General features: G+C 46.2%; 3 protein-coding genes and 1 non-coding gene across 4 annotated transcripts; all 4 read left to right on the top strand.

Moving 5' to 3' along the window:
* LOC128911051 (kelch-like protein 10) lies at positions 1-1,437 on the top strand. Its single transcript, XM_054205288.1, has 3 exons — positions 1-77; positions 252-395; positions 906-1,437. The coding sequence occupies exons 1-3, from the start codon at positions 1-3 to the stop codon at positions 1,435-1,437; spliced, it is 753 nt and encodes a 250-aa protein (XP_054061263.1).
* Positions 1,438-4,563: 3,126 nt separating this feature from the next.
* Positions 4,564-11,468, top strand: LOC128911653 (autophagy-related protein 16-1-like). Its single transcript, XM_054206883.1, has 5 exons — positions 4,564-5,180; positions 5,299-5,369; positions 6,901-6,972; positions 9,044-9,164; positions 9,967-11,468. The coding sequence occupies exons 1-5, from the start codon at positions 5,144-5,146 to the stop codon at positions 10,209-10,211; spliced, it is 546 nt and encodes a 181-aa protein (XP_054062858.1). The 5' UTR covers positions 4,564-5,143; the 3' UTR covers positions 10,212-11,468.
* LOC128912200 (small Cajal body-specific RNA 6) lies at positions 5,769-6,031 on the top strand. The gene has a single exon (XR_008467524.1). It is a non-coding gene; the product is annotated as a small Cajal body-specific RNA 6 (non-coding RNA).
* Positions 11,469-14,803: 3,335 nt separating the features above from the next.
* On the top strand, positions 14,804-27,323 carry LOC128911681 (S-arrestin-like). Its single transcript, XM_054206961.1, has 14 exons — positions 14,804-16,394; positions 17,020-17,080; positions 17,172-17,216; positions 17,516-17,709; positions 18,933-18,992; positions 20,149-20,216; positions 20,409-20,544; positions 20,904-20,988; positions 22,251-22,323; positions 23,263-23,400; positions 23,714-23,791; positions 24,583-24,606; positions 25,033-25,097; positions 25,650-27,323. Exons 1-14 carry the CDS (start codon positions 16,305-16,307, stop codon positions 25,655-25,657), a joined length of 1,125 nt encoding a protein of 374 aa, XP_054062936.1. The 5' UTR covers positions 14,804-16,304; the 3' UTR covers positions 25,658-27,323.
* Positions 27,324-27,667: the final 344 nt, after the last annotated feature.

The raw sequence follows: 27,667 nt of genomic DNA, 5'->3' as shown, positions 1-27,667 counted from the left end.
ATGGACCACGGGAACCCAGACCTCGGCCCCACAGAGGGGCTGTGGAGGGGCTCACGGCTGGTCCCGGTCCCCGCCACGTCTGTGATGTCATTATGGGGCCCGTTCCAGAGCCACCAGACAGGCAGGGATTCTACTATGATGTTGGAGGGAGGGCAAGTGCTATAAGGACCCTAGAGAGAAGCATCTCCCCGTGCCTCAGGCGTCGAGGTGGGCGATAGCTTGGCTTGCACCGCATACTCCTCCTCACCCAGGGAGAGGAAGATGACTGCTGTGGCTTGCACCACCTTCAGGGGGCTTTGCCTGGAAGCAAAGCTGGGCGATGGGCTCATCAGCGTGGACGGCATTGAATTCATTGCTCACAAGATGATCCTCTCCAGCTGCAGTCCGTACTTCAGGTGAGTGCTTGAAGGAGGAGGGGATGGGGCCCAACAGTATTTCCTGCTCTGTGCCACACTGTGCCTTCGCGTATCTCCAGCGCTTCCCTCGGCACTCAAACTCTCCTCCAGCAGTTCACCCTAGTCCTGGTACCTCCCCGGACACCAAAATTCATCCACAAGCTTAGATCGAACATCAGCCCTGGAAGTGGTGTCTGGCGAACCCCCAGATACGGTGCAGGGCTGGGAGCGTGGCCAGCCTGGCTGGTCTGCTGCAGGCGGGAAGTTTTCCTTCCCCACACACCATTATTCTCGGGTGTTCCTGTTGAAGCAAGGTGCCCGCTCACCCTGTGGCTCCTTTTTAAAACAACCGGCTAGTAAAACGGTCCTTCATAAAACTCCACGTCCTCCCAGCATGGCTACTGCTAGTGCCCAAATTGGTGCCCGGGGAAGGAGGCACAGGGGATAATGGGGTCAGGGTGTCACACAGCAAGGCCGCTTTCTTCCCCAGCACTGCTTTGTTTTTTTCAGGGCTTTGTTCTCCAGCAACTGGAGCAATGCCAAGAGGAAGGTCTATAAAATCCCTGGCACTTCCTCTGAAATGATGAGGCTCCTTATGGAGTACGCCTACACCGGGACAGTGCCGGTCACGGATGACAACGTTGAAAGTTTGCTAATCGCAGCAGACCAGTTCAACGTCCTGGACATCGTCAGACTGTGCTGCGACTTCTTAAAATCCCAGCTGTGCTTGGAAAATTGCATCGGCGTCTGGAGATTCACAGGCTACTACTACTGTCCTAACCTGCAAGAAGCAGCCCATGAGTTCATCCTGCGTCACTTCGAGGAGGTGACCAGGGTGTCCACAGAGTTTCTGGTGCTCTCCTTCAAGGACCTGGAACGCCTGCTGGAGAAGGATGAGCCCCCTGTGAAAGAAGAGGCCGTGTTCGAGGCCGTTCTGAAATGGGTTGCTCGTGACCTGCAGAACAGGAGGCAGCACATTGTAGTCTTGCTGGGCAAGGAAGGGTGGAAGTGTGGACAGAAGGGATTTTTTTTCTCTAAATAAACTCAGCGTTACTGACAGTTAAGACTCCGCTTAAAACTTTGGAACTCGTACGTGCGCAATGGTATGAATTTGTAGTCCACGTTCCCTGTACTTACACGTCCCTCATGCAAATCTGCAAGTGCCATTTCTATCAGTCTCATAGGAACTGGATTTTCAGCAGTGTCCCGGAAGGTCCTATTGACCAGCTCTTTGAAGAGCTGGAAGTTTGCTTTCCTAAAATTCAGGGTCCTGACTTTACTCTTCCCCCTGACGCCCAGACCCCTCGGGACTGTGAACTCCACCAGCGCCGGAGCGCTGCAGCCCAGGCTGCCTCCAATCTTGATGTCACCCATTAGCTCGTTTGCGTTGGTGCCCTTCAGGTCCAGTATGGCCGCTCCTCTGTTGGGGCTGTCTATTACCTGGCTCAAGAAGTTATCGTCAAGGCACTCGGCTCTGGGAGTCTCCTGGATTGCCTCCAGCTCGCCGTGCTGCTTTTCCAGCAGCTGTCGGGGTGGTGGAAGTCCCCCAGCAGGACGAGAACCTGTGAGCATGATGCCTGCTGCTGTAGCTGGAGGAAGAACGCTTCGTCAATAGGCTCCCCTTGATCGGGCGGCCTGGAGTAGACACCATACCCACGGCTCCCTTTGTTGCCTTGGCTCTCTAATGCTTACCCATAAGCTTTCAACCTGCTCTTGGCTATTCTTCAGAGATGGCTCTTCACGCTCTACCCATTTCTTGACCCAGAGGGCAGCCCCTCTGCCCCCGCTTCCTCCCCTGTTGCTGGCCATGGATAGTCACACTCCAGTCACGGGATTCGTCCCACCAGGTTTCAGGAATGGCAACTAGGTGTCAGCTTTCCAGCAGCGCGGCGGCTTCCAGCTCCTCCCGTTTGTTGCCCATGCTGCATGCATTGGTGTCGAGGCACTTTAGCTGGGCTGTCGGCCATGTCACCTTCTTAGAGGAACACACCTTGATTTCTTGGAGGTATTCACTGCTGTTCCCCTCTTTTCTCCTCCCCTTTTGGCTCCCCCACCATTACCTCAGGAGTCATTCCCTCATCTCTGCAAGACTTCAAGCGTCCTCCAGTGTACCCAGCACGTGTCAGAGCAACAGCTGAGTGCCCTCACTAGCACCCCAACCCTCTACCTTGGTGTGTTGTCCCACCGCTTGTCACGGGCACGCCTGATATTGTCCCCCTCCCCTTTCAAGCCTAGTTTAAGGCTCTGTCAATGAGCTCTGCTCACTCGTGAGCAAAGACCCTCTTCACCCTTTCAGAAAGGTGAATTCCATCTGACGCCAGCAAGCCTCGTGCCGTGCAGGCTGCCCCATTCTCGAAAACCCCAAAATTGTGTGGGTGACATCAGCCACGGAGCTACATATTAATAGACTGTGTCCGTCTATTTCTTCCCATGTTGCTGCCCCCAACGGGAAGGAGAGAGGAGAAAATACCCTGTGGTTCAGTGGTTTACCATTTTTCCTGACGCTTGGCTTCATTGGCAATGCTGAACCAACAGCACCATGGAAGTACCAGCCTGAGATTCATTCTTGAGTGTGTCTTGAACCACTGACTGCAGGCTGCAAATGGAAACTTGCTGTGAATACAGGATCCTGTTTAATTCTTATTTATGGTAAATATCTATCTGATGGCTCCAGAACTCACAACGTTTAACAGGCATCTAGGAAAAAAAGCTGTGCTGGCATTTACCTTTACTTGCTTACCAAGCAGCGGGATGACCAGGGCTGGGATGAGGACCAGTGTGGCGGTAGGAGGAGAAGCATGGAATCTGAAGGAGGCAGAGGGTTTCTGTTTAACACCTGCTTTGTGTAAAAGGAAGCCAATGTGGGTTAATCAGTTCCCTTCTTCACCAAGGAGCCATGCAGGTGGAGCTCTCTGGAAGAAAGGGCCTTGTTCCTGCCATGCTTCTTCCACTGCTCGTGGAAGAAACAGATGAATCCTCGTTATTTTCCCTCTGTAAGATGGATGACAGTTTAAACGTAAAAAGGTTTCCAGTGCTCTTCAGTGTGCCAAGTGCTGTTTGTGTTTTGACTCTGCCGAAAAAGGTAAAGAGGCACAAAATCAGATAAAATGGACCAAAAACGTCGATAGGAGAAGCAGGGTTGAGATGTGACTGGCAACTGTGTGTGTGTACGTACTGCACGTACAGCAGAGCTGAGGACTCGTGGCACGTGCTTGCCCAGCGAGGCTGGTCTTGCGGGCGGACGCCGAGCAGCACTGCTCTGCCTGTGGGCGGAGTCGGAGCTGGGCTGGGTGCTCTCCCTCCTGCCCGCGGGACCCTCCTGGGCTGTACCCAAACAGGACGCTGGGGCCAGGGTTTGTAGGAGAGCATCTCGGAGAAGAGGCGAGTCCTTACGGAACCTTACCCAGAAAAGGTTAGCGGGCATTTTAGATGAAAGTTTATGTGCTAACCGGAGGGAGCCAACTTAAAGAAAAATAAAAATCTATTTTTCATGAGGAGGTATTTGTTTGAAGAAAGGTTCCAGGCTCTTTTTGCCCACCATAAGGCGCAAAGCAGCGTGTTTCCCCCGAGATGGCACTATTGCCTTATGCACAGAAAAAGCAGGTTTTAGCATCAACTGCAGTTTTAAAAGCAGATTGCCAAAGTGAGGGTTGCAAGAAAATGCATCAATTTTACAGATCTGAGCAGTTATCAACAGACCTCCAATGGAGAATTAGCTTGCCGATTCATCTGTTAAAGGTCACTGCCTGATAAGGATGTGAAAAATCCTGACATATGGATGATGAGATGAACATCGCCATCAATCCGTTACTGGAGAAACTGGTTTGGATTTGGGTTTTTTTGGGTCATTTTTTTGAAATCAATGTGGCTCTCTAAAGCGAGTGGTATTTACCTGGTCATATTCTGACTGATTCTGAGTGAGAGCGGTCAGGGCTCGTCACCCTAATGATCGCCGAGAGCGGGATAACTCAGGGGGTGCTGCCGCCCGGCGGCTGCAGGCTGGTCCTGCAGGTGGGGAGCCGCCCCTGCGCTGTGGCCCCGCCTCCCGCCCTCCTTGGCCCCCGCCCCCGGCAGCCCCGGCCCCGGCCGGCCGTGACCCCGCCGGCGCTGTGCGCTGGTTCCGCAGCTCGTGCGCATGCGCGGCTTCGCGGGCGCCCGTCCGGCGCCGGTCTCGAGAGAGCGGCTGCCCAAGGGAGAGCCAGGACCGCCGGAACGCCGCCGAGCTCCCAGCCGCCTGGAGCGGGATCGGTGCCGCCCGCCCGGCCTCGAGAGCGGTCCTCGGCGCTCCAATATCGGCTCTTATGCGTTACCGCGCCCCCGTCGGTGCCCGGCAGTTTTCCGGGTGTTTCTGGTGTAACTTAAGGGCCTCACCTTATAAAGCCTAAATTTAGGAAGCGTTTTAAGGCTTCTGGCAGTTTATTGTCACTGTCGAGTCCTTGCTAGTGTCTTTCTTTACATGCTTTTGTGTTTTTCTTTATATAAGGATCAGCCTTTTTGCTCTGTTTCTATACCATCAGCCTCAGTAGAGTTTGTCTGTGGCTTTATTTCCTATATACTGCTGAAAGATCTACAGCTGTGGTTCTGTATAACCTTTAAATTCTGTAGCTTTCTCATCTGCGGTTTTTTGGGTCTGTGCTAATTCCATTTTGGGTGGCTGTTCTGTTCCTCCCACTCCTCAGGATGCACATGATGGGGAGGTGAATGCAGTGCAGTTCAGCCCTGGCTCCCGGTTACTAGCAACAGGAGGCATGGACCGGAGGGTTAAGCTTTGGGAAGTCTTGGGAGGTAAACTTTTCGCTTTGGGGTATGGCGGGATGGTGAACAAACTCATATTGTAATTCACTTTGTGTCAGCTTGTGTTCTAATCCATTGCTTAAGTTTTGTTCGTCTTTTCTCTGTACAGATAGGTGTGAGCCCAAAGGGTCCCTCTCTGGTAGTAATGCTGGGATTACAAGCATAGAATTTGATAGTGCTGTGAGTATCTGTGCAATATCTGCTGTTTGTGGTGGGGAATAAATTAATTGAATTATGTTGTGCTCTGCTATCAATTTCCATTCCAACACTTTGAAAAGTTACCTAAGAAATTCATTAAAATACTTACGAGAGTAACTGCAGATAGTTAAAAATTGTACAAAAGATCTTTATTTGATATGCTGCAGTCTATATATCTCACTTTTGCTTTACAATTCAGAAGACGTTATGCACCTCAGACACTGGCTTTTATGGGCTGTTATGATAAAATGACAATAAAATACAATAGGCTTTGTCTAAAGTAAGAAATTAGTCTTCAGCTTCGCACTAAAGCTGGCACAAAAGAAGGAAATACACCGAGGCATTATTTCTGTGAAGTTACTTCCCTACGTGCTCTGCTGAGGTCTGTGATGAATAGTAAAAGGTCTGATTATCCAAAGACTTGTACTTCCATGACCGTTTCTCCCAGCAGTTTCTCACCAGTCATGGCACAGTAATGGTGTGGCTGGCAGAGTGTTTGCTGACAGCATGTGATGTGTTCGGTTCGTGTTAGCCTGCAGTATCGGAGACATGACTGGGATCAGCATCTGACAGTCTTACTTGAAGGAGTTTGGGGTCTTGGATTGTTAAAACTGGACACGTCATCTGACTTTTCTGCTGAGACCTCTCCTGAAACACGATGCTTTACTGCATAGGCAGTAGACCAAAGCTGACATTGTTTCTTCCGTTTGGTGATTCTGTATGCTAAACTTCATTGATACACACCCAAAAGGATCCTTCCTTTGGACCCTGACCAGCTCATTAGAGGTTTGCTGGCACTGTTATTCTGCAGGAGAAACTAGTTCTGGTTTTGGCAAGCTGCTTGAACGCGTTTGAAGTGAGAACTGCCTGAGGTGAGGTGCTTAATGGGCTTCAAGGATTCAGGAAAGTCTTTTGAGATGGACGCAAGTGTAAGCATGAATCTTGTGGTGTCCACTCTCCATTATGCATGACTTGGAAAAGCCCTAACCCTAAAGCCATTAACAAGTCAATTTATCTCTCCTTGGACAGATTTAGTTTTTGTAATCTTAGTTTAAAATGCTAGAATTGTAATGAAAATTGCAAGAATTGGACCAGTTCCACTCTGAGGCCTATCTGAGTACTGGGGGTTGATGACGCAGGGCTTTTTCCCTGTGAAAAAATCAAAAAAGAGGAGGGGAAAAAACCCCAATAGATGAGGGAAGCTAGAATGCATTTCCTCACTGCAACAGAAGGGAAAGGAGAATGTCCTTTCTGCTCTGGTTATTGTCATTCCTTTTATCTGTAGTCATTCTACATATCACTGACATTCTGAGAAGAAAGACATAGCCTTTTTGAAAGTTGTTACACTAGCTTTCCTTAGTATGTACTACTGTGGTTTTGGTTTTGTTCTTTTTCTTTTTTCACCTTGGCAATATAGCACTAATATGGTTTTAATGGTTTATTGGAAATACTTTTGAGTTTAATTTGCACATGGACTTGCAGAGGTAGTTTTAAATAAATCTTGTGTTCACAGGGTTCTTACCTCTTAGCAGCTTCCAATGACTTTGCCAGCAGAATCTGGACAGTGGATGACAATCGATTACGGGTGAGTCTCTTGAAGGCAAAGCATTGCTCAGGCTGTTTCTGTCTCGTATTTTCAGTTTTGTGTAGTGGGGACATGGTAATTTTGGAAGTTGGGCATTTCTAGACACTTTCAATAATTCTTTCTGTTAAGAGGATATTTGTTTCTCTTAAGGGTCCTCAGCAAGACCTAAAATGCAGTATTGGTCTCTGCACAGCCTACCTGGAAACTCCAATTACTGCATATTTTCACAGTACAGCCCCCCCTGCTAGCAAAACCTTACCATGTAAATCAATACACCTTTGCTTCCCCCTCTGTGAAAATTTAAATGCTTCTGATGGCTTATGGAGAACCACTTTAATGTTTTGGCCTCAGTCCAAGGAAGGGACTGCTGAAGAAGGATTTGCAGAAGAGAAAGAGGGATTTTTTTGTTTTAGGTCAGGAGCAGCATTCTTGAAAAGGAATCTCTTGCCTGGCTGTTAAAGGCAGCAAGCATAAAACTCCTTGACTTTATTCTCAGTGCCTTTTGAAAGATTCCTCCTCTCCTCCCAAGACCTTTGTACTCAGGTTCGTCTCCAGCACGTAGCTCTGCTTTAAAGTAGGATTCACCTTCGACCAAAAGAAAAGTTTCTTTTCAGCTTTCAGAGAGGTTTATTTTTTTTGTTATTCCCATGTACACTCTCCCTCAACTTCTTATTTTAGGAAGATGCTACTTCGATGTTCTGAATCTTAGGACATTTCACATGTTAGTTGTAATCTGCAGTTGCATTGTAATACACCGGGTAGGTCTCAGTGTGGAGATGTCAGGTCTCATTTAGGAAAGTGAAGAACATCAGGTCGTTTGCAGCTTCTATTTGGCTGCAAAGCCTACTACTGGATGTGAATTAAAGTGAATAAAAATTAAGCAGACTATAGATTACTCACTACAAAAGGTTAGTTACCCCTACAAACATCCATCTGGCTTCACAGTATCTTCCCGTAATTTTTTGGTGTCCTTGGTGACTGCCAGCTTTGGGTGAGTGCATTCACTGTTTGCTGAGACAAAATAGTGCGTTCTTTGTTTTGAGTATATGTAGTACAGATTTGTCATGGCTTGCACATGAGCAGGAGGCAGTGAAGCTGAAATCATGGTAAATTTTGCCACAGACTCCCTATTTAAATGCAAATGTCTGTGTGTAATGATTGTGAGAGCAGGAGAGAGATGCAGAGTGAAAGTTTAGATCCTCCTTTCTGGAGTTCGTGTCCTTTCTTAAGACAAAGGGGTCTTTATGGGATAATTTGTGTACAAAACCTGTGTATCAGGTTTGCGTTTTTTCCAAACTTTGCTCCCGTTCCTTTCCATTCTTAAGGATTTTTCTTTTGTATTTCCCAGGCTCAGATCGCTTTGTGTAAATTGATAGTCCTTTTGAGTATTTAAAAGAAAAATCTTAACCAGAGATTTCTCTCTTGTGTTTTGCAAATCTTACTTCAGTCAGTCATTATCTATTTTGTGATTCAGGATGTAAATATTCAGCAATTTGAAGTGAATGTGGTTCACGTTCTTCTCAGCCTCACAGAGCCTCCCCCTGCAGTTACAGAAACTGCTGTGGGGAGTTTTTCTGAAATCTCTGGTTGTCTCAGCTTTCAGACTTGAAGATGTAACAACAGTTGAGACTAGATACCCTGTTGTATCTTTGAGAGAAGCTCATTGTAAAAACCCGAAGGCCCTATTTCTGTTTTCAGCATGCTTTAACCCCTTCTCCTCATCGCTCCTGCGAGGCTGTGTTGCAGTTGCCGTCTGTCTGTGAAACGTAGGTGTATGGAGCGTTGAGGAAGAGAGAGCTCGCAGGTCCCCTGCGTAGCTGGAGAAACTGCAGCCAAAGGTGACCTGTGTCTCCCAGCTTCAGGCTGAACTCTGTGGTACTTAACGCTCAGTGTTAATCTCTGTTTAACTATAATAGATTTCTTCTTTTTTTTGTCTCCAAGCAATGCAGTAGACATGCAAATTATGATTTAATATTGTCTTTGAGTTGCTAAATAGCAGGACTTAGTAGGCTGTGAGAAAAGGGAGCAAGTAGAACCGTGCAGTTTCACCATGTAAATCTCTCATTCTCAGCACACCCTGACAGGTCACAGTGGTAAAGTTCTGTCAGCCAAGTTCTTGCTGGACAATGCACGCATTGTTTCGGGAAGTCATGACCGGACCCTCAAGCTCTGGGACCTCCACAGCAAAGTCTGTAAGGAAACCTAACTGCTGTCTTTTCATCCGTGTTCTGTGCTTCTGCTGAATGTAAATGGAAGTCTGACATCAGCCAGATTATTTCATCTCTTTGATAGCCTAAAAAAACCCAAAAACTAGCAGAGCCATGCCATCTACTGTTGTTATTCAAGTAATCTGTTTCTTTCTGCCCGTTACCTGAAATCAGAATAAGAAGTCACGTGTACGCAGGAAGCACTGTTAATGCTATTACATTAACAGCAGCTGTGTTCTGTGAGCTTGCTTTGTTTACCAGTCTGGGGGTGGGTATTTTAGTCTTCCACTAAAAACTTGGAGCCAGGTCAGAGTTTTTAACCCTGAGGTGGATGGAAATGTCTCTTGGAAATGTACCAAAAATTTCACCTCCAGTGAAGGAAATGCTGGGATCCAGATTTTTTTGGGGGGAGAAGTGGCAATCTGGGTTGGGAATCTTGCTGAGCTATGAAAGAATTGTAGTTGTACAGCTTTGCAACTTAGATTGGTGCGTAAGAATTCTTAATACGCAGCTTCTTTGTGGATTCATGGCAGCGTTCTCTAGATTGAATTAGGGTTAGGTTTGTTATTGTTCAACTTCTTAAACTGAGATATGATTCTAATGAAGTACATTTAGTATATTCTGAAGAAACTGTATCTCTCTTAGGCTTATTAAAAGCCTAAGTTTCTTGAGAGCTGAGAAAGTGCTTTTTCTTTGGTAGCCACAGTGCTATAATATTTAATTCCAATGTTGAGTGCTGTTGTGGAATTCAGCTTTTTTGTAAACTTGTACCTGGCTTCCATTTCAGTTCTTCTATCAATGCAGTCGCGTGGTCACCAGCGGGTGCCCATGTGGTCAGTGTGGACAAAGGAAACAAGGCTGTCCTGTGGTCTGAATTTTGACTGGACGGAGGGTGAAAGGCAGAGCCTCCAGTGCCTCTGTGTCTGGTGGTGCTGGTCCGTGGCTGAACAGAATGGAGACCCGAGCCCAGATCCATCCTCAGTCGGGATATTAACAAGTGCATGGGCTTCACTTTCCAGAGGAAAGTTCTAAAGCAATGGAGAAGGAGCCTGAGTCAGAGACTTCTTATGGCCGTAACTGCACTGTGGCACTCGGACTCACCAAAGGATTAGCTGTTCTGGATGGAGAATGCTACTTAGTCATGCCTTTACATGCAGTATCTATGCACCAAGTGGAGCTGAAGATACTAGCGGGATTCCTCACCAGACAGCTGTGCCAAATACCCTGTCACACAAATGTATCTACAGCACTTCTGAGTTGGAACCGTTGGAAAGAAGTTACTGTGTATGCTGACTTAATACATGTCCTGTCTCCTGTGTTCTGTCCTTGTGGCCTAGTTCAGGCATGGGGTGAGAAGATCCTGAAACATGGACAGGCCCTAGGCAGTCTGAACAGCTTTTAAAGAGAGTCTCCCGTGGCTCTGGCAGCTCTGCTGTTGAGTTACCAGCTCAATTCAGATCTGCTCTGATCCAGGCGCAGGTTCTCCAGCACATGTGAACTCTTTGTATCAGTTTTACCTGTCCTTAGGGCAATGGTCCATTCTTCAGGATGTCTGCACCCTTTTGTTAAAATGCCCTTCCAACAGTTTGGGCATCACAAAATAGGAGATTTTTAATCTTTTTATTCCACAGGCAGTTTGGTTCCTGGGTGTGAGGAGAGAGAAGTTCAACTTCTGTTGTGCTGCTGTGATAAGGAATGTAGTGGTAACTGTGACTTCAGTACCGGAATATAGATGTTTGGTCCCTTTTTCTGTTCATCCGTCCTGTCCTGGCGGCTGTCAGTAGAACACAGGGGAGCAGTGGGGTTAAATCCCAAATCCATTGTTTTGGTGCTGGCAATTCCAGGCCACTTGCCCCCTTCTTGAGCACAAGTGCAATATTCCTGTTTGCGCTGGAGCCCTCTCTGTGCTACAGAGCAGTGTCTTGGCTCTGTCCCTGTTAAAGCATCCAAAACCATGAGGTGGCTGGGTATGAGCTACCCGACATAACTTTCCCCAGCCAAACCTTTCCCTATCATCTGGGTCTCAAGACAAGCCACCAGCGGTTTATTGCCTTTTTATTTGCACTTTATTTTCTTCTTTCTGATAGTGTTTTACTAAGGAAGTGTGTTCTTCGGAGGGGCTGGGTTAGGGGGCAGCTGCTATAACAGGCATCTCCTTAACCTAGCCTTTTGTTCAGACACTTTCTGCAGAGGGGAATTAGAGTATATGGGGCAAAGTTTTTATTTATTCAGCTGCCCGTAAGAACTTGATTGTAAATAAACCTGTGTTCTGCTTTTAAAACCCCACAATACTCCGACTCGTTTATTTGTCTGTCTGTGTGCAAGATCTTATTCTGCATGAGCAAAGAGGGGAACCTGAAATGTGGGTTTTTTTCTGTGCTGTTTTCCTGATGAATTGTGGATTTGTGTTCAGCCGCATTGTGGGATTTGGTGTAGAGGGGGAAAGAGGATAATGCTCTTAGCTTGAAGCTGGACGTCCCACAGATACAACCTGGTCTTGTCCTGTCTTGGGAATACTGCCTTGAGACTGAAGGAAGTCTTACCACATTGAACATGTGCCTCTGTCCTTGAAAGGCTGATGTATTCTTGGATCTTTCGGATAAATTACTGAATTGAGGAAATCAGTATCTGTATTTCAGACACTGCTGGAAACAGAAGGCTTTTTCTGTCGTGGTACTTGGACTGCGACCTAGTTAAGTTTTTAAGCCAGCAGTAGGAGTTGCATGTTTCTTTAAAAACACAAAGTGCCTTGTTGAAGATAATGCTCTGGTTCCTACTCAGAGCAGTGGCGCAAAGCCTTCAGCTGTTAATGTACAAGTTTCATACATAACTAAGAGCCGTCACTGACCACCCTCCTGTTTTCATAAGAAAATGAAGCCTTCTGTCCAGCTCTTGGAAGTGAGAACTGTAGCAAAAATGAAATGATTCACATTGGCGTTTTGAAGCATTTCTAAAGGCAAGATATGTTTTTCTTGTGGCTGTTGCTGTGGCAGAAGGTCCTTGCAAAGGCACCTACCACGAGTCCAGGTGACCTTGGTTATTGCAGAAAAGCAGATCGCTACATGACAAGTCAGCATGATGAAAGATTATTGGGAGATTAATGGAATAAAAACTCTGCAGGCTCTGCTGAGGAGGGTCAGAATGGGTTTAGGATGTTTATAATTTAGGCTGCTATACTTGTGTTTTTCTACAACATGGACACATCTTATACAAAGGGCTTTGTTTTCCCTGCTGATGCTGTTAGGAAGTAGGTTAATAAAATGGCTAGCTAGCTAAGACCTTAAGCATTTTAGATTAAAATTCCTTATGACCACGGTATGTAAGAAATTCTAGTGACCAATTTTAGCTTTTTTTTTTGGCTATAGTTTATTTATTTACTTTTGTTGCCCCCTTTTCTGCTTCAACCTGCAGAGGGAAGAAGAGAAAACAAAAGTACCCGTTGGGCAGAGGTGGCTGTTGCACTGAAGGTGGAGCTGCCCTTCAGGTGGTTTTGGGGGGCGGGTGGGCGGGCATCTTTCTCCGGACATTAGGAAGCATGTGTTATGGAGAAGGTGCTTCCAAGCAATGGGGCATGTACCCACACCTCCGGGCCCCCAGAGGAGCAGCAGCGGGTGTAACAGGATGCTCGTTCCCCTCCTCAAGGGCTGCTGATCCTGCAGTGGCAGCAGCACAAACTCTTAACAAAACCAGCTTTCTCCCCTTTGCTTTTGTACTGTGTGGCTGAATACAACATGTTGATTTTGCGAGTTAATTTCTGGGGTCTCTTCCCTACTTCCTGCAACCAGGATCTGGCTTTCCTTCAGAAGCACAGGCACATGTGGAATGTCTCTGGTTTAGGGCTGCCTGGTTTGCGTTTGCCAGAGTTGATTAAACAGAGTAGTGATTACGCTTTCCAAATAATCCACCTCCAGTTAATAAAATGTTGCTGGAATTTGTAAACCACTGAAAGAGCTGAGGAACGCTGGATCTGCATTAATTTTTTTTTTTTTTTGGAATAATTTGTGTACCCAGATCACTATATTCAGGCAAATGCTAGTGATTGTTTGCAAAAAGCAAGTTTGATTTGCGACTGCGAGGTTGCCTGAGATATGGAGGGTGCTGCTGGGGCTGGCAAGTAGAGAAGGATATCATGTGGTCTTTCTAATCAAACTAACAGATGCAGCCCAGAGGAAAGCTACAGCTGTTCATGCAGCTTGCAAGCCAAAAATTACGCATTCCTGTGCATAATATCAAGGCTAAATTAATGGAGGGAGGGGATGGAAATCTGTTCTTGGGACATTCCCGAACAGAAAGGCTAAATTGATTGAAATCTCTGTTCATGTGTCTTACACGATGGATGTTGTGCCTCGCTCCATAAATAAATGAAGGAGGGGAGGTGTACCAGCTAGCAACATACTGTTTTGCATCAGCATGCCCATGGGATGCTGGTGGAGCACTAACAGATAAACTACTTAGCGATGATGAGTTCTCAATGTTTGGTAGTCCTTCATAACGGCATCTCTTTATAGAGGCTTGGTTTGGTGTTTTATAAACTCTTTTTCATAAATGGCTCTTGTCTGTTCAGCTTCTTACCAGGCTGGATGGTTTGCAACCCTAGGAAGAAGACAGAGAAAGAGCTTTAGAATAAAGCTGCTTTCAGTAACCATCCTGTTCTATGTAAGTCTGTAGTCCTTACAAAGTGTGTGAGTATGACATTGTAGACCTTTTCATTGACGATCTGAGCTTCCTTAGGTTAATGCTTTATGTTGCTGACTTAACCACTTTCCAGTTGGATCTTAGCCCGGGTACAATATTTGCTTTTGGAGGGGGATTAATTCTTGAAATCCTGGATGGACGCAACTAGAGACATGCTTTCAAATCCCCTACAAATTGTCTTCCTTGTTTGCAAAGAGGTTAGTGATTCCCTCTAGTAGATGCGAAGAAGCGTAGGACGCGGCCGTGTGGAACATCCACCTCTCCTCAGGGGTTTAGGATTTCACATCTTTGTGCCGTGGCAGCTCCTGTGGCATTTGGAACATAGCAAGGTATTTAATGTTATTTGCTAGTTTGGTTATTTGGGTCTACGGCGTAAGTAGGGTGTCTGTTCAGCAAAAAAATACTATCCTGGACTTGGAAAACCTACCTATAGTTCTTAAAAATAGAAATGCTTAAAACACGTGTAAGGTCGGTCTTGAATCTCTACCTTAACATTTTTTCTAGCTTTCTAAGAAGGGAAGTATTTGCTTTTTCTACAGGCTGTTGTATGCAAATAGGCCCAAGAAACTGTTTCTACTCTCAAAATGGTTTTAAAATGGGAAAAGAAAGAAGCAAAATAGAATGGGAGCAAACTGCAAGGATGGCCGTAGACGGACTGTTGCTCTGACAGTGTAACACAATACATACTTATCCACACAGGTCCAACAGGGAAAAGTGTAAGAACAGGGCACATACGTGGAGCATCGTCCTTTCCTGATGCTGCTCCTTCGCTTCAGAGTCTTCCAGTTAGGGCCGCGCCTAGATCATCCTGTCCGATGTCTGCCAAAAGCCTTTTCCCTGTGAACGCATCTAATCCTCTGAATCAACTCACGCTGGTGATTTCCAGAGCCTTCTGCAGCAACGCGCTCTGCTCTTGAGTCCTGTGTTATGTGAGGAAACGCTTCACTTTGTTTTGAATTTGCTGTCTGATCACTTTATGGGATGCTGCTTTTTATGACTTAGGGCAAAATGAAAAAATAATCTCTCTTCACTTCGTTAACACGTAGGTTTTCTGGACATCTCTCTCTTCTGTCCTTTTGCCGCCCTTCCCCTCTTTTCTTCTCCCCTGCCCCAAAGAATCTTATTCTACTTGTGTTTTTTTCTTGGGTACGAGCTGTTCCTACTCCTGTTTATACTTGTTACCTTTCTGGGCAGGTAGCTGGGCCTTATTCTGATGGTCCGTTCCGTTTTGAGTTCGATGATACCCTGAAAGTAAGGGGTTACATTCGGTTCTGGTTTAGGAAAATACAGTTGGACAGGTGAGTTCCCATTTTGGGTTTGGTCTGACTCCTTACCAATATATACCACCTTTCTAGGTCTTAGACTGAGCGTGCTGCGTTACAAGATGTGGGTATGTGAAGGGTTCTAAAATGGTATAAATGGCATTCTCGGCTGTGTTATTTCCTAGTAATTACTCTGCTTATGTCAAGACATTCTTCCTAATTGATGCTGAGCATAACTGCGCATGTCAGACTATACCTGTATTTTCTTTGAGCGCAGAACTTTTCACTTACTCTTACAGGACGTACGCCATTTCATCACCTAGCCGGTCTATGGGTATGTAGGCAGCTTTATTTTGGGGAATCCAGAAGAGCCTTGTGTCTGTGGGCAGGCTGTTCGCTCCTTATCTAGCCTTCTTTCCATTCATTCAAGGACACGCTCAACAGCAAATGTCCCAGGACGGATGAGACTGCGTTGTTATATACTTGCAGTGATAAAAAAACAACCCAAAAACCAAACAAAACCCCCCAAAACAGTCCAAACGCCGAAAGAAGCCCAAACCCTTATGTATTGATGTTCTAAATTTTATCCCATTATTAATGAGTGAGGTGACCTTCCTTCTTACCTCATGACAATTTGGAGCCTCTGACGACAAACCTTGAGGTACCTTTTGAAAACTGCAGTGCCTTGTGTTGATGAGATTACCTTTATCTGTACTCTTATGGATTTTGTCACAAAATTACTCTCTACAAACCTCTCTGCAAGGGCCAAGCTTCTCCCTTCCCCTCAAGATTCTTCTATTGGTCTTCTGATTTTTTTTAATATCAATTAAAAAGAGTTCTTGGTCTTTTGTAATGTTTCCGAAGAGCTGTTCTTAAATAGATGTTTTTATGTTTGGTTGTTTGGTTTTTGTTTCTGTTTGTTTGGTTTTTTGGTTTGTTTTTTTTTTAACGAGGAACTGCAAAAATGACAAGAAAGCCACCTTCTGTGCCATGCCTGAGTATCTAGTGAAATAGTCTTTGGTAAACTATACCTGGGAGTAGAGTGCTTTACCCACCAAATATAATTCTGCTTTTATCTCATCCACCTGTTTTTTTCCTGACATCTTTCCCAGGACCTTTTGGGGCAGAAAAGCTTCATTCACGCACGGTCACACACCCATCTTTGACCATGAGCTGCCCTGAGTCTCAAAAGACAGGGGCGAGTGGGAAGAATGCTAATAAACAAGTTATCTTCAAAAAAAGCACCCGGGACAAAGCTGTAAGTACCACAATAATGGGTTTATATAGGTATGGGTATAAATATATATATTTCTATATATAAAAGTCATGGGTATGACTTTTATTTGTAGTCTGACTGGAGACGTTAGAAAGCTCTTTCCTGCCCCCTTCCTTTTTTTCCGAAGAAGGACCATGAACTGTATTTAGTGCCAAGTTTGAGGAGGTGATGTAAACAGCGTTTATAGGGCAAGCTTCCCATGTATTATAATACAAGAGGAAGGCAACTCGCCTCTCACTCCCCCTGGGTTGTAGTCCTGCTGGAAAGCATTTAAAACAAAGCTGAATCATTGTCTTTTCAACCTGATGGCACCAAAAATCTTTACATCTATAGTTCTTTGTCCAATGTCCAAGTATATTGGGCGATGGTCTTTTGGGCCCACTTTTGGGCGATGGTCTACATCAGGTCTTCAATTCCGATGTCCTGAAGCACGTGAATAATCCTGTTGACTCTGGTGGGGATCGCATATTTGCTGGGAAAAAAAGAATTCCGTTTAAAATGGAATTGTTCTGATTTCTACAAGATTTACAGCTCTCTGCTGTGTCCCCCCACCCAACACCCAAATACAACACTTCGTAGTTCAACCACCATCATCTTCTCCCTGCAGCTGACCATCTACCTGGGAAAGCGGGACTTCATTGATAACATGGGGAACGTGGAACCTGTAGGTAAGTCCATAAGGATACATGCTGCCCTTCCTGCTCTCTCAGCCCTGATTTTCTTCTCTTAATCTCTTTTATTTTTTTCCCTTTCTTTCAGATGGCGTTGTATTGGTGGATCCTGCAATTATCAAGGGGAAAAAAGGTTTGAGGTTTTATGCAACGTATGTTCCAGAGATTGTTAGTCCTCTTTTGAAGTGAGATGCTGAGATAGAACCCTTTTTATTGTTTCAAGGGTAGAAATGTAACTCTCTTCCCCAGTGAATGGGCTTCTCACTCAACGTAATGTATGTTGTTACATATGGTATGAATACTTACGGGTTACACGACAGCGTTGAAATGGGTTTCCCTGACTCTATAGAGCAGGAGGATTTTACATCCCCCCCCGCCCCGGCTGCATTGTTAGCCTGCTGCCTGCTTTACCCGTCATGTGCTTCTTTCCAGTGTACGTGTCCCTGACCTGTGCTTTCCTGTACGGCCAAGAAGACATTGATGTGATTGGCCTCACCTTCCGACGGGACCTGTTCTTCTCCAGGGTCCAAGTGTACCCACCTGCTGACAAGCCAGAGACTCTCTCCCACTTGCAGGAATCTCTGCTAAAGAAGCTGGGGAAAAATGCTTATCCCTTTTTCTTTACGGTAAGTATCTCCTAAGAGCCTCTGACCCTCTCCTCCTTGCCTGTTGTTACCAGGCTGCTGAGGCTCAGTGATGGACTAGAGACAGGGATTAATAGCGAATTCATGTTATGCAAAGTTCCAATTTTGAGTGACAGGTAACGTACCAATTTTTTTTCTTCGCCATCCTGAGTGGTAAAGTGCAAGAAGACCCTAACTGCACGTGAAAAGTGCTTTCCTTGAAAAGGCAAGGGAACATGCAATGGCTTTATGCTAGAAACAGCCCCATATATCCTTGTCTTCCCCCTTCCTGAGGGGCTGGAATACTTTATACCGTTGCCTTGGAGCTCATAAAGAAATTGCCAAATCCTTTCTCTTTAAAATTGTATGGATCAAACAAATGGATGAAGGGCTCTTTACCAGATGTTGTCAACAAATAACGGCTCATTGCCAAATTCTGATTCTGACGGGATGTGCTTCCAGTACTGTCAGTGATATGTCTGCTTTAGCATTCCCTAGGAAGATCCAGGTTTGAAAACCACATGCTCAGATATTGCAACAAATAAGTCTTTGAATGATTTTGCTAAATGGGTTGGTACCTATTGTAATGTTATTAACCACGCAAATACAATCTAGTGATCTTCAAACTAATGGAGTCTCTCATGGGGTGGTAGCACTTGGTCTCCATGAGCTACTCTGCAGCCTTCCCAGTTGACACCTGGAGTTGCTGGCCCTGCCGAGGCCAGGAGCAATGGGCACTGGCTGGTAGTTGGCTGGTCTTTGTGGCCTTAGTTGTGTTTCTGACACAGAGAAGCTTTGCTCAAGCTTCAAGCCCACGTGAAGAGTGAGCAGCACTGCTGTGAGCCATATTGAGCATCTTGGGTGGGGAGCCAGATGTTCTCTAAGCTGTGCCTCTAAGGCTCTGTTTGATTTTTAGACCAGGTGCTTCACGTGCCTGGGCTTGTTTTACTTTTTCTCTCTTCTTTGTCTTCTTCTTTTTTTTTTTTTTTTTTCTTCTTTCCCCTTCCTTGGCTATTACAGCATTTTTTGACTAGAGGGACTTGTTCAGTACATTAAGGCCCCTATCTTCACCAGAACTTCAAAGGGTTACTATATTACAGCAAGTGGCCTGTTGTCTTCGGGATTGTTTTGTACCGTTTGTGAGCAATGTGTTAATTAGAGCATCGCAGAGTTGGAAATCTTTGTAATACAGCTTTTGGGGTATTTTTCTCTTCTTCCTCCCTCAGTTTCCAGATTACCTGCCTTGTTCAGTCTGTCTACAGCCTGCACCTTGTGACGTTGATAAGGTGAGACCAATGGGACGCTTGTGCTTATCGTGGACGGGGAAAGTCATATGGAAAAAGTCACGTGACTTTATTTGGCTACCTTGAGAGTAGAATAAGGTGATGCCAGGGTTTACTGCGCTACGCCACAAATGTCAGGAGCCTGACTTGAGAGCTACAAGTGCGTGTCACAGACTTGGAATTTAAGTCCTCAGAATGAGAAAGGGAATCAAGTCAAATAGCAGCAAGGCCAGTAAATCTGCAATGCTTGTGTTTTCCTTAAGGGTACCACATGATTTGCGGGTTGGCTGTGCATAAAATGATTGTAGCTGTCAGGCTACGTGAGAGAAAAGGAGACTGAGTGCCTAAAATCTCATAGACCGCTATAAATAGCACGTGTTAAGATTTGCTTCTGAATTAAAACAAATGCAGAGGAGGTCTGGCTTGCATGTGTGTGTAAACACAGCAAAAACCCTGGAGTAAAAGTCACCAGGTAATGAAAGGTTTTGTAAGGTTTCTGACACGATTTAAAATATTCCTTTTATACTTCACTGGACGCTCTCTGAACAGCTGAGCTAGACTAACAGCCGGGCAAGGTGGGACGCAGGTTGTAGAATCCAATGCCACAAGGATAAGCTGTGTTTTTTGCCAAGGAACGATATTCCAGCAAAAACTCCCATATTGCTCTGTAGACAGTTATCTGTGACTCACACAGATGTCCCATGCCGGTAAAAACCCGTTAAAACACAGGTCAGCTTGGCCCGATTGGCCTTTAGACATTGGGAAATAAGGCTGACCCAAGACAGGTATTGGCATTACAAAGCCATTCAGAAATTCAGTTCAGAAACTCAAGGCGGGTTGGGGAGTCTTGCAGGCTGCTCAGGCTTCTGGCCTGCAGTGTGCTGAGACCTCTACAGCACTGCTCTCACAGGAAGCCTTTGAGGAGTAGGGATGTCATCGGTCAAGGGCTGGGCACTAAGCCTCGGTTATGGAACTTGTGGAACAGGTGGGTGCTGCCGCACGCCTTGGCAGGAATCTCTATTACAATGGTAGGAGGCCAGAAGAATTCGCAGCTGGCAGGAATCTGCCAATTTCTGGTGTATAGAAGGATGTTTAAACATCTACAGATGTTCTTGGCTTCTGACACTGATTTCACAGCTGTCTTCTCTCTCTCTGGCAGAGCTGTGGGGTGAACTTTGAGGTGAAAGCTTTCTCAACAGAGAATGTGGAAGAGAGAATTCATAAGAGGTAACAGAATGTGTCTCTGTCTTCAGCTTTGCCCTTCTTAAAGGGGTGAGCGGTTCAGTAACGCACCTTGGCCGATTGTTCAGGCTTGCCCCTCTTGCCGTTGGATTTCCTGGGTGTAAGCACATGTGAATGCAGAGCTCCTGCCTCTGCCAAGCACAAAGTACCACCGTGTTGTCCTCTGCTGCTTCCCAGGAACTCTGCACGTCTGCTGATCCGTAAGGTGCAATACGCTCCAGAAAACCCAGGACCCCAACCTTGTGCGGAGACCACCTGGCAGTTCTTCATGTCCACCAAGCCGTTACACTTGAAAGCTTGCCTCAGTAAAGAGGTAAGGAGTTTGCCCGGGGCCGCGGGCGTGATAGTATCAGCACGCCAATATGCGTTTTGCTGCCCGCAGCAGCTACTTTGGCTGTTAGTTGGATGGTCTCAGCTGAGACTGACTTGGCCTCCACTCAAGGGCTCTAATGTCATTCCTCTCATTAGCTACTGTTAGGGGAGGCCAAGACCCCATTACAAAGATGCATTTGAGGCTAAATACATCGTTGAAGAAAGGGTCGGGAATCCTTGAGAAAGGGTCGTCTTGCCTTATCTGGCCTCTGTGAGAAGATTTAATCTGGGAGGGAGAGAGGGGTTCAGGGCTTGGGAGAGGCCTCCTGGCTGGATTTCTGAGCATCAGATTCCTTCTAGGTGTACTACCACGGTGAGCCCATTCCGGTCACTGTCACCATCAACAACAGCACAGAGAAAACAGTGAAGAAGATCAAAGTCCAGGGTATGTTTTTACTGTTGCTTGGGATTCTTTTGAGGGGTAGAGGAATGGTGGGAGGGCTGAAAACCAGACAGGATTTAGCGCTTGCAACAGCTTAAGCAGGCAGCATGGGACAAGGCAGGAATTTGTTCCTCCACCCTGTCCGTTGCTTTTTGTTTGCTGTTCATCAAGTGAAACACTGCAACTCCCATGGTTACTTGTATGGCTTAATTTCAGGTACTGTCATGTCCCCTCTGGTAAACAGAAAAAAGGTCTGACGCCTGCAGTGGGCAAGGCAGGTGCTGTGGGGAGAAATCCACCTCTGTTGAGAGGCCGGTGGGAAGGGCTTCCCTGTCAACTCCTGCTGACTCTGAACGTGCCTAGGTTGCATACAATTTTGCTTGGGGTTTCAGAAACATCTGGTGACGTTAGAAACATCTGCTCTGCCAGCGATGGTGTAATTCCTCCTGAGGAAGCCGAGGGCAGGGGCTGAGTTTCAGAGGAGTTTCAGTGCTGTGCCTGCGTTTTATTTGTGGCACTGCGTGTTTTCACCCCATGAGCCCCATTGCACGTGGACCTGTGCAAGCCAGTCTGAGAGACAAAAGATGAGAAAGAGAAGGGAAGGCAAGGAGGGAACGAAGCTGCTGAGGTTTTTACAAAACCCTATACTAGAGAAAGCCGATTCAGTGCTGGTTTTGGATGTGCTGTCTAGTGATTCCCAAATATTTTTAGGCTGACACGCCTCTGTCAGGCTTAAAAAGATCTTGTGGGTCCCCAGATTCTTTCCTCATCAGCGTTTCAGTCAGAATTACCCTATGGGGTATTTTTTGGTGTGTGATTGGAGGATATAAGCTATTTATTATCGCAGGCTCTTGACTGCAGTTTGGTATCCAGTCTGCTCGATGCTGGTGTCTCCTGAATGCAAACGCATTGACTACAGATAGACAGGAGATACCAGTGACCAGAGGTAAAAGTGGACACGCTTAGAGAAGAAGAGGGAGATCTTCATAACGGAAAGAGCAGGCTCCCAGGGGAAACCGTGGGTTATCGAGTTTTTGTTGTCTCCAAATCAAGGCTGAATGCCTTTCAGGGAAGATAATCTTTGGCCATTTGCGTGCTGTTGGTCTCTATCCTGGTCAGGCTGCCTGACCCTTCGGGCTCTAAATGGATGGGTTTTGCTGCTGTCCTCATCACGTCTTCCATTCCTGAGACTCGAGGAGGGGGGAGCGATCTTGTTTCTGATGCCTATGCACAACTGATGGTCCGCTTTCTCCTTTCTCACTCAGTGGAACAGGTCGCCAACGTGGTTTTGTACTCCAGTGACTACTATACAAAAGTGGTAGCTGCTGAGGAAGCACAGTGAGTGAATGCTCTGCTTATCCCTTCTTCCTCTTTCATACCCTTTAATTACCCTCCTCCTCAGTAATGGGAGGTGTTCCTAGCTATAGTCTTGCAGTTGCCCGCTGTTACAGTGCTCTCTCCTCTCACCTCACCTCCTGTGTGTGTTCCCCACACCACCTCTGCTCTCTAGGTGCAGCCGGTCTCCTTTTCTCCTAGCCAGCAGGTACCCTGCACCTTTTTTCGGGGAACAGGGGGAGGTTGCGGAAGAGGGGGTTTTGTCTGAAGAGCAGTTACCTACTTGAAAAACTTAGCGGGGGCTGTGGAAGGCTCCCCATTGCTTGAAATCTTTAAATAGAGATGCAACATTTTTCTGAAAGGTGCTGCTGTTTGGGTGGAAGTCATGGATGCTCTAGCTTGAGGTCAGTCTTCTTCGCACCGTTTCGTTTGGTATCCTCTGGCCTCAGGAAGCCCATAAAAACCTCGAGCCTATTGACAGTGTGGAGAACCACTTGTGCTTCTGCACTGCACTGCATTGGCAGTGCAGCATTGAACCCTGCTTTGTGAGGAGAGCTGGGCACACACGGATATTTTATATTTTTCTGGCTTTTTTCTCCTGTAGCTTAGGGGCACGTTTTCCACTGAGTACTGGTCTTCTAAACTAGGATTTATTTTGTCCAAATTTAGAGGTTTGCAGCATAGTTTGACCTACTTTAGCAGTCTGCCTTAATGTGAAATTAATGATTTTCTGCAAGTGCTTGTTCCTTTCTGCTGATTATAAAGGGAATTTTTCTGACCAGTTTAGATGTAGATGTCTGCATTGTAGACAACTAAATTTGGACAGATAAATCCCGCTCCTTTTGGATGGGTGTGTAATCTGTTTTGAAATTCTCTTGGTTTGGGTTGTGTGACACAAATCACCGTATCGCTTTCCTTCTCTCACCTACTGCTTATTTTCAGGGAAAAGGTGCAGCCAAACAGCAGCCTGACCAAGACACTGATACTTTTGCCCTTGCTAGCAAATAACAGGGAGAACCGGGAAATAGCTCTGGATGGAAAGCTAAAGGATGAGGACACCAACTTGGCTTCTAGTACCATGTGAGTAGAGTTCTAAATGGTCTTAGCTAGTGGAGGGTTATAGAGAAGCGGGGAGGATGGAGGAGACACTCCTGTCAGGAGTTTGTACTCTAAATGTGTGTCCAAATGGGTTGGTCTACGTCGCATGAGTTAACCTGTCGCATTTGTTCAGGCTAAACAGTGAGCACAGATCTGGAGAGGTATTCGCTGTCCCTGGGGCTCGTCCGCTCTGTCCCTGTCAGGAGAATAGGATGTTCACCCAGTTCTTGCTGCAGCCGTATATTGTCGCTCTGTTGCCGTGCTGCCTAACGCTGCTGTCTGTTTTCTCTGCTAGTATTAAGGACGGAATAGACAAGACAGTGATGGGGATTCTGGTTTCCTACAAGGTCAAAGTGAAGCTCACTGTTCCAGGGTAAGAATAACAGACTCTTTAGAGTCTAGTCCTAGTGTTGTAGCATATCCGGCCTCCTCTAAAGCATAAACTGCCTGGAAATCAGTCTTGGCCTATCCAAAGAACTTGCCAGAGCCAGAGGGGCTGGATTACCTTCCTTAGGTACCGTGTGACTTTATGACTGAAGTATGAACCTCTGGTTTGCATTGAAATTTTCTGTTTCAAAGCCATAACTTATTTTGCGAGAACCGAAGCGAAACTTTGTGTGAGCCTTTATGTTGGCATTCTCGTTCTCCCAGAGCAGAAGGTAGAGACATCTGCCTGAGAGTCATCAACACCGTAGCTCAGGTTCTGTACTGATGCTATCAACACGAGCTAGTCCCCAGCACACAGTGCGAAAGAGGACAAGGATAACTCTGGTGATAGTCACTGTTTACATTTGTATTTCATTCATCTAGCCTTCTTTCTAGTATAAAAATGAGTCAATGATTTGCCTAAAGCATGACAGAATGACTGCTGCCATCTGTGGTCCTCCGATTGCCCTTGTCCTTTGGCTCCCAAGAAAGGACCCATGCCCAACACTCGGTCAGGATTTCAAAAACTTAGACTCTTTCTCCATGGGAAGAACATGAAAAACGAAAATTACCTTTTTCAAAACCAAGTTTATTTGGATGTTGTGCTTTGTGGCAAGTAGAGAGGAGAATACGAGGAAGGAGATTTCAATAGCCCACCAATAAAACAGCATTTGGTAGAGCGCTGGAATGGAAAGGCACTAAATATGGTTGTGTTTTTCTCCTTGTTTTCTTCTGTAGCATGCTGGGAGACCTCACTTCCAGGTAAATGTCATCTTCCTTTTCAGACCATGCAGTTGTAGTTGTTAATTCATGAATTTTTTTTACCCTCTTTCCTATTCCTTGTCCTGCCTCCCTAAAAAAACCCACCACCATTAATTCTCCCCTAACCTGACAGAAATAAGAATTGCACTCAGCTGTGAAAATTAAGCAAGTACAAAAATATTTCTGGTTTTATGTACAGGCGAGTACATTCAGCACTTAATAAACCCAGTTTATTAAAGTGGTTAAGCCTGGGCTATTTGTGGAGAAATCAGTTTAACTCTTTTTGAGGGGAAAATTATGATTGGAAAAAGATGAAAGAACGGGTGAAGCCGGAGTTCAGGGCTCGGGCTGGCCGCAGGTGGGAAGGGTACTGAACCAGGCGTGAATGGAGCTGTGGGTCTGATGAATTCTCTTTTCTCCCCAAAGTGAAGTGGGCACAGAGCTGCCGTTCCGTCTCATGCACCCCAAACCTGAGGAAAAGAACCCAGCAGGTCAGTTATGCCTGGTTTTTGCCTTTCTTCATTAACAGACTGACGTGAAATCTTACCTTTGCAAGGCTTATAGTGGTTTGTTCTACAGGAGGCCTTTAGAATCAACAAGACTCCAGTATGGGGGCTGTTTTGTGTGTGTGTGTATATGTATATGCGTGTGTATATAGATCTCAATCTCAAGGCCCAAAATAACGGGGAGAAGGGATGCTAAGATGGGAGACAGGTGGAAATGGGTCATGTTCCCTTTTTGTCTTTCATCTACGGAGTCACAATACAAAGCACAGGGGCTTGAGGAAGCACTGCACAGTTCAATCTCATGACTACTGTGCAAAATGTCCTGGACGAGGTGGACAACAATTCTCTGCCGGATTGTAATACACCAAACAAGAATGAGTCACAGGAAACACCTAAGAGGCATGAGCATTGTAAAAAGCAAAATGCTTTTAAGCAAAGTTAAGACGTGATAAACTGTTAAGTGATTTTTTTAGAGTCCCCGTTATGTTGATGTGGCATTGGCCATGGTGTCTGTGCTGTGGCCTTTATGTTCAGCAGGTACGTGAGAGGAATGTCTCTTCATAGTCATGTCAGTAAATGAAAGTGTGGGAACTTTAAAGCGGTGTAAGGAACTAGCCTTCCCCAGGCATGCCAGGGCTTGGATCCGATGCCAAAACTGCGGGCCGTCTTGAGCATCTGTGTTCTCCTCCCACTTCTTCAGGCCCTGGCTGGCTCTGTTCTCTAATGGTGAGCATACAAGAACTGCAAGGTGCTTGCACCACAGCCTGTACAGGAGCTCCTCTGTGGCATCTGAAGCTGGAACACAAAACAGTATGCCAGCTTTCTGATGTTGGGGCTTGATACAGATGAGTCATCTTGTCCTGCCCCCTGTATTTGGACAGACTTTCATGGGCTTCAAACAAAAACCCACGGCTGCTTCTGCACTGCTTTTTCTTTCTTTTTCTCTTTGGGCCCAAACTTAACCAAAGCAGCTATATGTGAGAACATGACCATTGGAAGGACATGAAAGAGGCTATGAAAGGAGTTATCCCAACATAGATGCCATGTTCTATACTGGAAGCGTTAGAGAGCGGTGACTTTAGTCCTTATTGTGTGAAATTGTTGGAGGAATCGCGTGTGAGCAATGAGAAGAGACTGGTGATCCTCTCCACGCTCAGTTGCTCTGGTTGGGAATCGCTGTTTGCTAATTACGGATGTGCTGGAGTGGGCAGAGGTAGATATCTTCACTCCTCTTTGAGAATTGCACCATAGGAAACTCCCACTTCCACTGGGAAAACCCCTGCCGTGAGCTGTGCCAGCAAGGCCTCTCGGCACAGGCATGCAACATGCTCATAGGAGAAGCTTTTTGTGCGTGTTACACCCCAGCAGAGTAACACAGTGAGTGTAGGAAGCACCTTCAGGACAAATCCACGAGGCCTGTTCCCCTCTCGCTCCCTTTCTGCTGTGGCCGCAAAGGAGACGTCACCGAGGGGCAGCACAGGATACGCTACAGCAGCCACGCAGCCCAAAGCTGCCTCTGGCTGGCCTGTGAGGTGGGCGTCGGGTCCTGCGTGTTGGTCCATAGGACTGGTAATGTTGGATCACCTTGCAGAAGGTGCTGTGAAGCAAGTGCTTTTGTCGGCGTCACTGTGCCCAGGCTGCGGGTTCCATTTTGTCGTGGTTTAGCCTCAGACGGCAACAAAGAACCACGTGCCGCTCGCTCGCGCCTTCCTAATACAGGAAGAATCGTAAGAAAAGGCAGGACTCTTGGGTTGAGACAAAGGCAGTTTAACAGAACAGCAAAGGGAACAGGCAAACAACAACAACAACACGGATAGGGGAATATACAAACACGATTACGGAACCGCCGCTCGCCGCTGCTCGCCGGCCGGACCCGGGACGCCCCAGCCCGCTTTTAAGCAGCAACTTCCTGCCCCCTCCCCCGGCAGCTCAGGGTGGGCGTGGCTCACATGGCATGGAATACCAGGAAAAATTAACCCTATCCCCACCGGAACCAGGACACATTTTCACGCTGCAGGGCAGCAAAGCTCTGCCAGCGAAAACACTGACACTGCTGCACACTTGATCGTGACCTTGAGTGGGTGATGCTCGTCACTTTATTTGGTAGGCAGAGTTATTTATCTTGTTTTAATACTACGCTTCCCAAACAGCCCTTCTGTGCAACACTTAAATCACTCCACTTAATTGAAGCAAATAATAGAACTCCCTATGCCAAACTAGAGAAAATAAATGAAAAACAATGTAAACACTCATGCAAAACATGGCAGTATTCAATACATACCAATACATGCTTCCAATTATGCAGACAATAAACAAATATAATGAGATCGCTCATGGACAAGCTGAAGAGGATGTTCTATTCTAATATTATGACAAATTACTAATCATTAGATACGACTGAATATCATTACTTATTTGCAAGCTTTACCACCGGCCTATCCTAAACTTTCCACAGCATCCCAGGGAGCTCCCTGCTCCATTTGTAACTTTCTCCCGGCTGGGCACCGGCACCAAAACACCTGACTTTTAGCAGGAAAAAAAAAACCCAAACAAAA

This window comes from Rissa tridactyla, chromosome 6, assembly GCF_028500815.1.
Source record: "Rissa tridactyla isolate bRisTri1 chromosome 6, bRisTri1.patW.cur.20221130, whole genome shotgun sequence".
Taxonomy (NCBI): Eukaryota; Metazoa; Chordata; class Aves; order Charadriiformes; family Laridae; genus Rissa; species Rissa tridactyla.
Note: the sequence above shows the minus strand (reverse complement) of the source record. Positions and strands in the feature narration are given on the sequence as shown.

Coding starts and splice junctions, on each gene's coding strand:
- LOC128911051 (XM_054205288.1), top strand. CDS start 1: ATGGACCACGGGAACCCAGACCTCGGCCCCACAGAGGGGCTGTGGAGG. Junction 78..251: donor CTGGTCCCGGTCCCCGCCAC/GTCTGTGATGTC, acceptor CTCCTCACCCAG/GGAGAGGAAGATGACTGCTG. Junction 396..905: donor AGCTGCAGTCCGTACTTCAG/GTGAGTGCTTGA, acceptor TGTTTTTTTCAG/GGCTTTGTTCTCCAGCAACT.
- LOC128911653 (XM_054206883.1), top strand. CDS start 5,144: ATGGACCGGAGGGTTAAGCTTTGGGAAGTCTTGGGAG. Junction 5,181..5,298: donor GCTTTGGGAAGTCTTGGGAG/GTAAACTTTTCG, acceptor TTCTCTGTACAG/ATAGGTGTGAGCCCAAAGGG. Junction 5,370..6,900: donor GCATAGAATTTGATAGTGCT/GTGAGTATCTGT, acceptor TTGTGTTCACAG/GGTTCTTACCTCTTAGCAGC.
- LOC128911681 (XM_054206961.1), top strand. CDS start 16,305: ATGAGCTGCCCTGAGTCTCAAAAGACAGGGGCGAGTGGGAAGAATGCT. Junction 16,395..17,019: donor AAAGCACCCGGGACAAAGCT/GTAAGTACCACA, acceptor TTCTCCCTGCAG/CTGACCATCTACCTGGGAAA. Junction 22,324..23,262: donor GTAGCTGCTGAGGAAGCACA/GTGAGTGAATGC, acceptor GCTTATTTTCAG/GGAAAAGGTGCAGCCAAACA.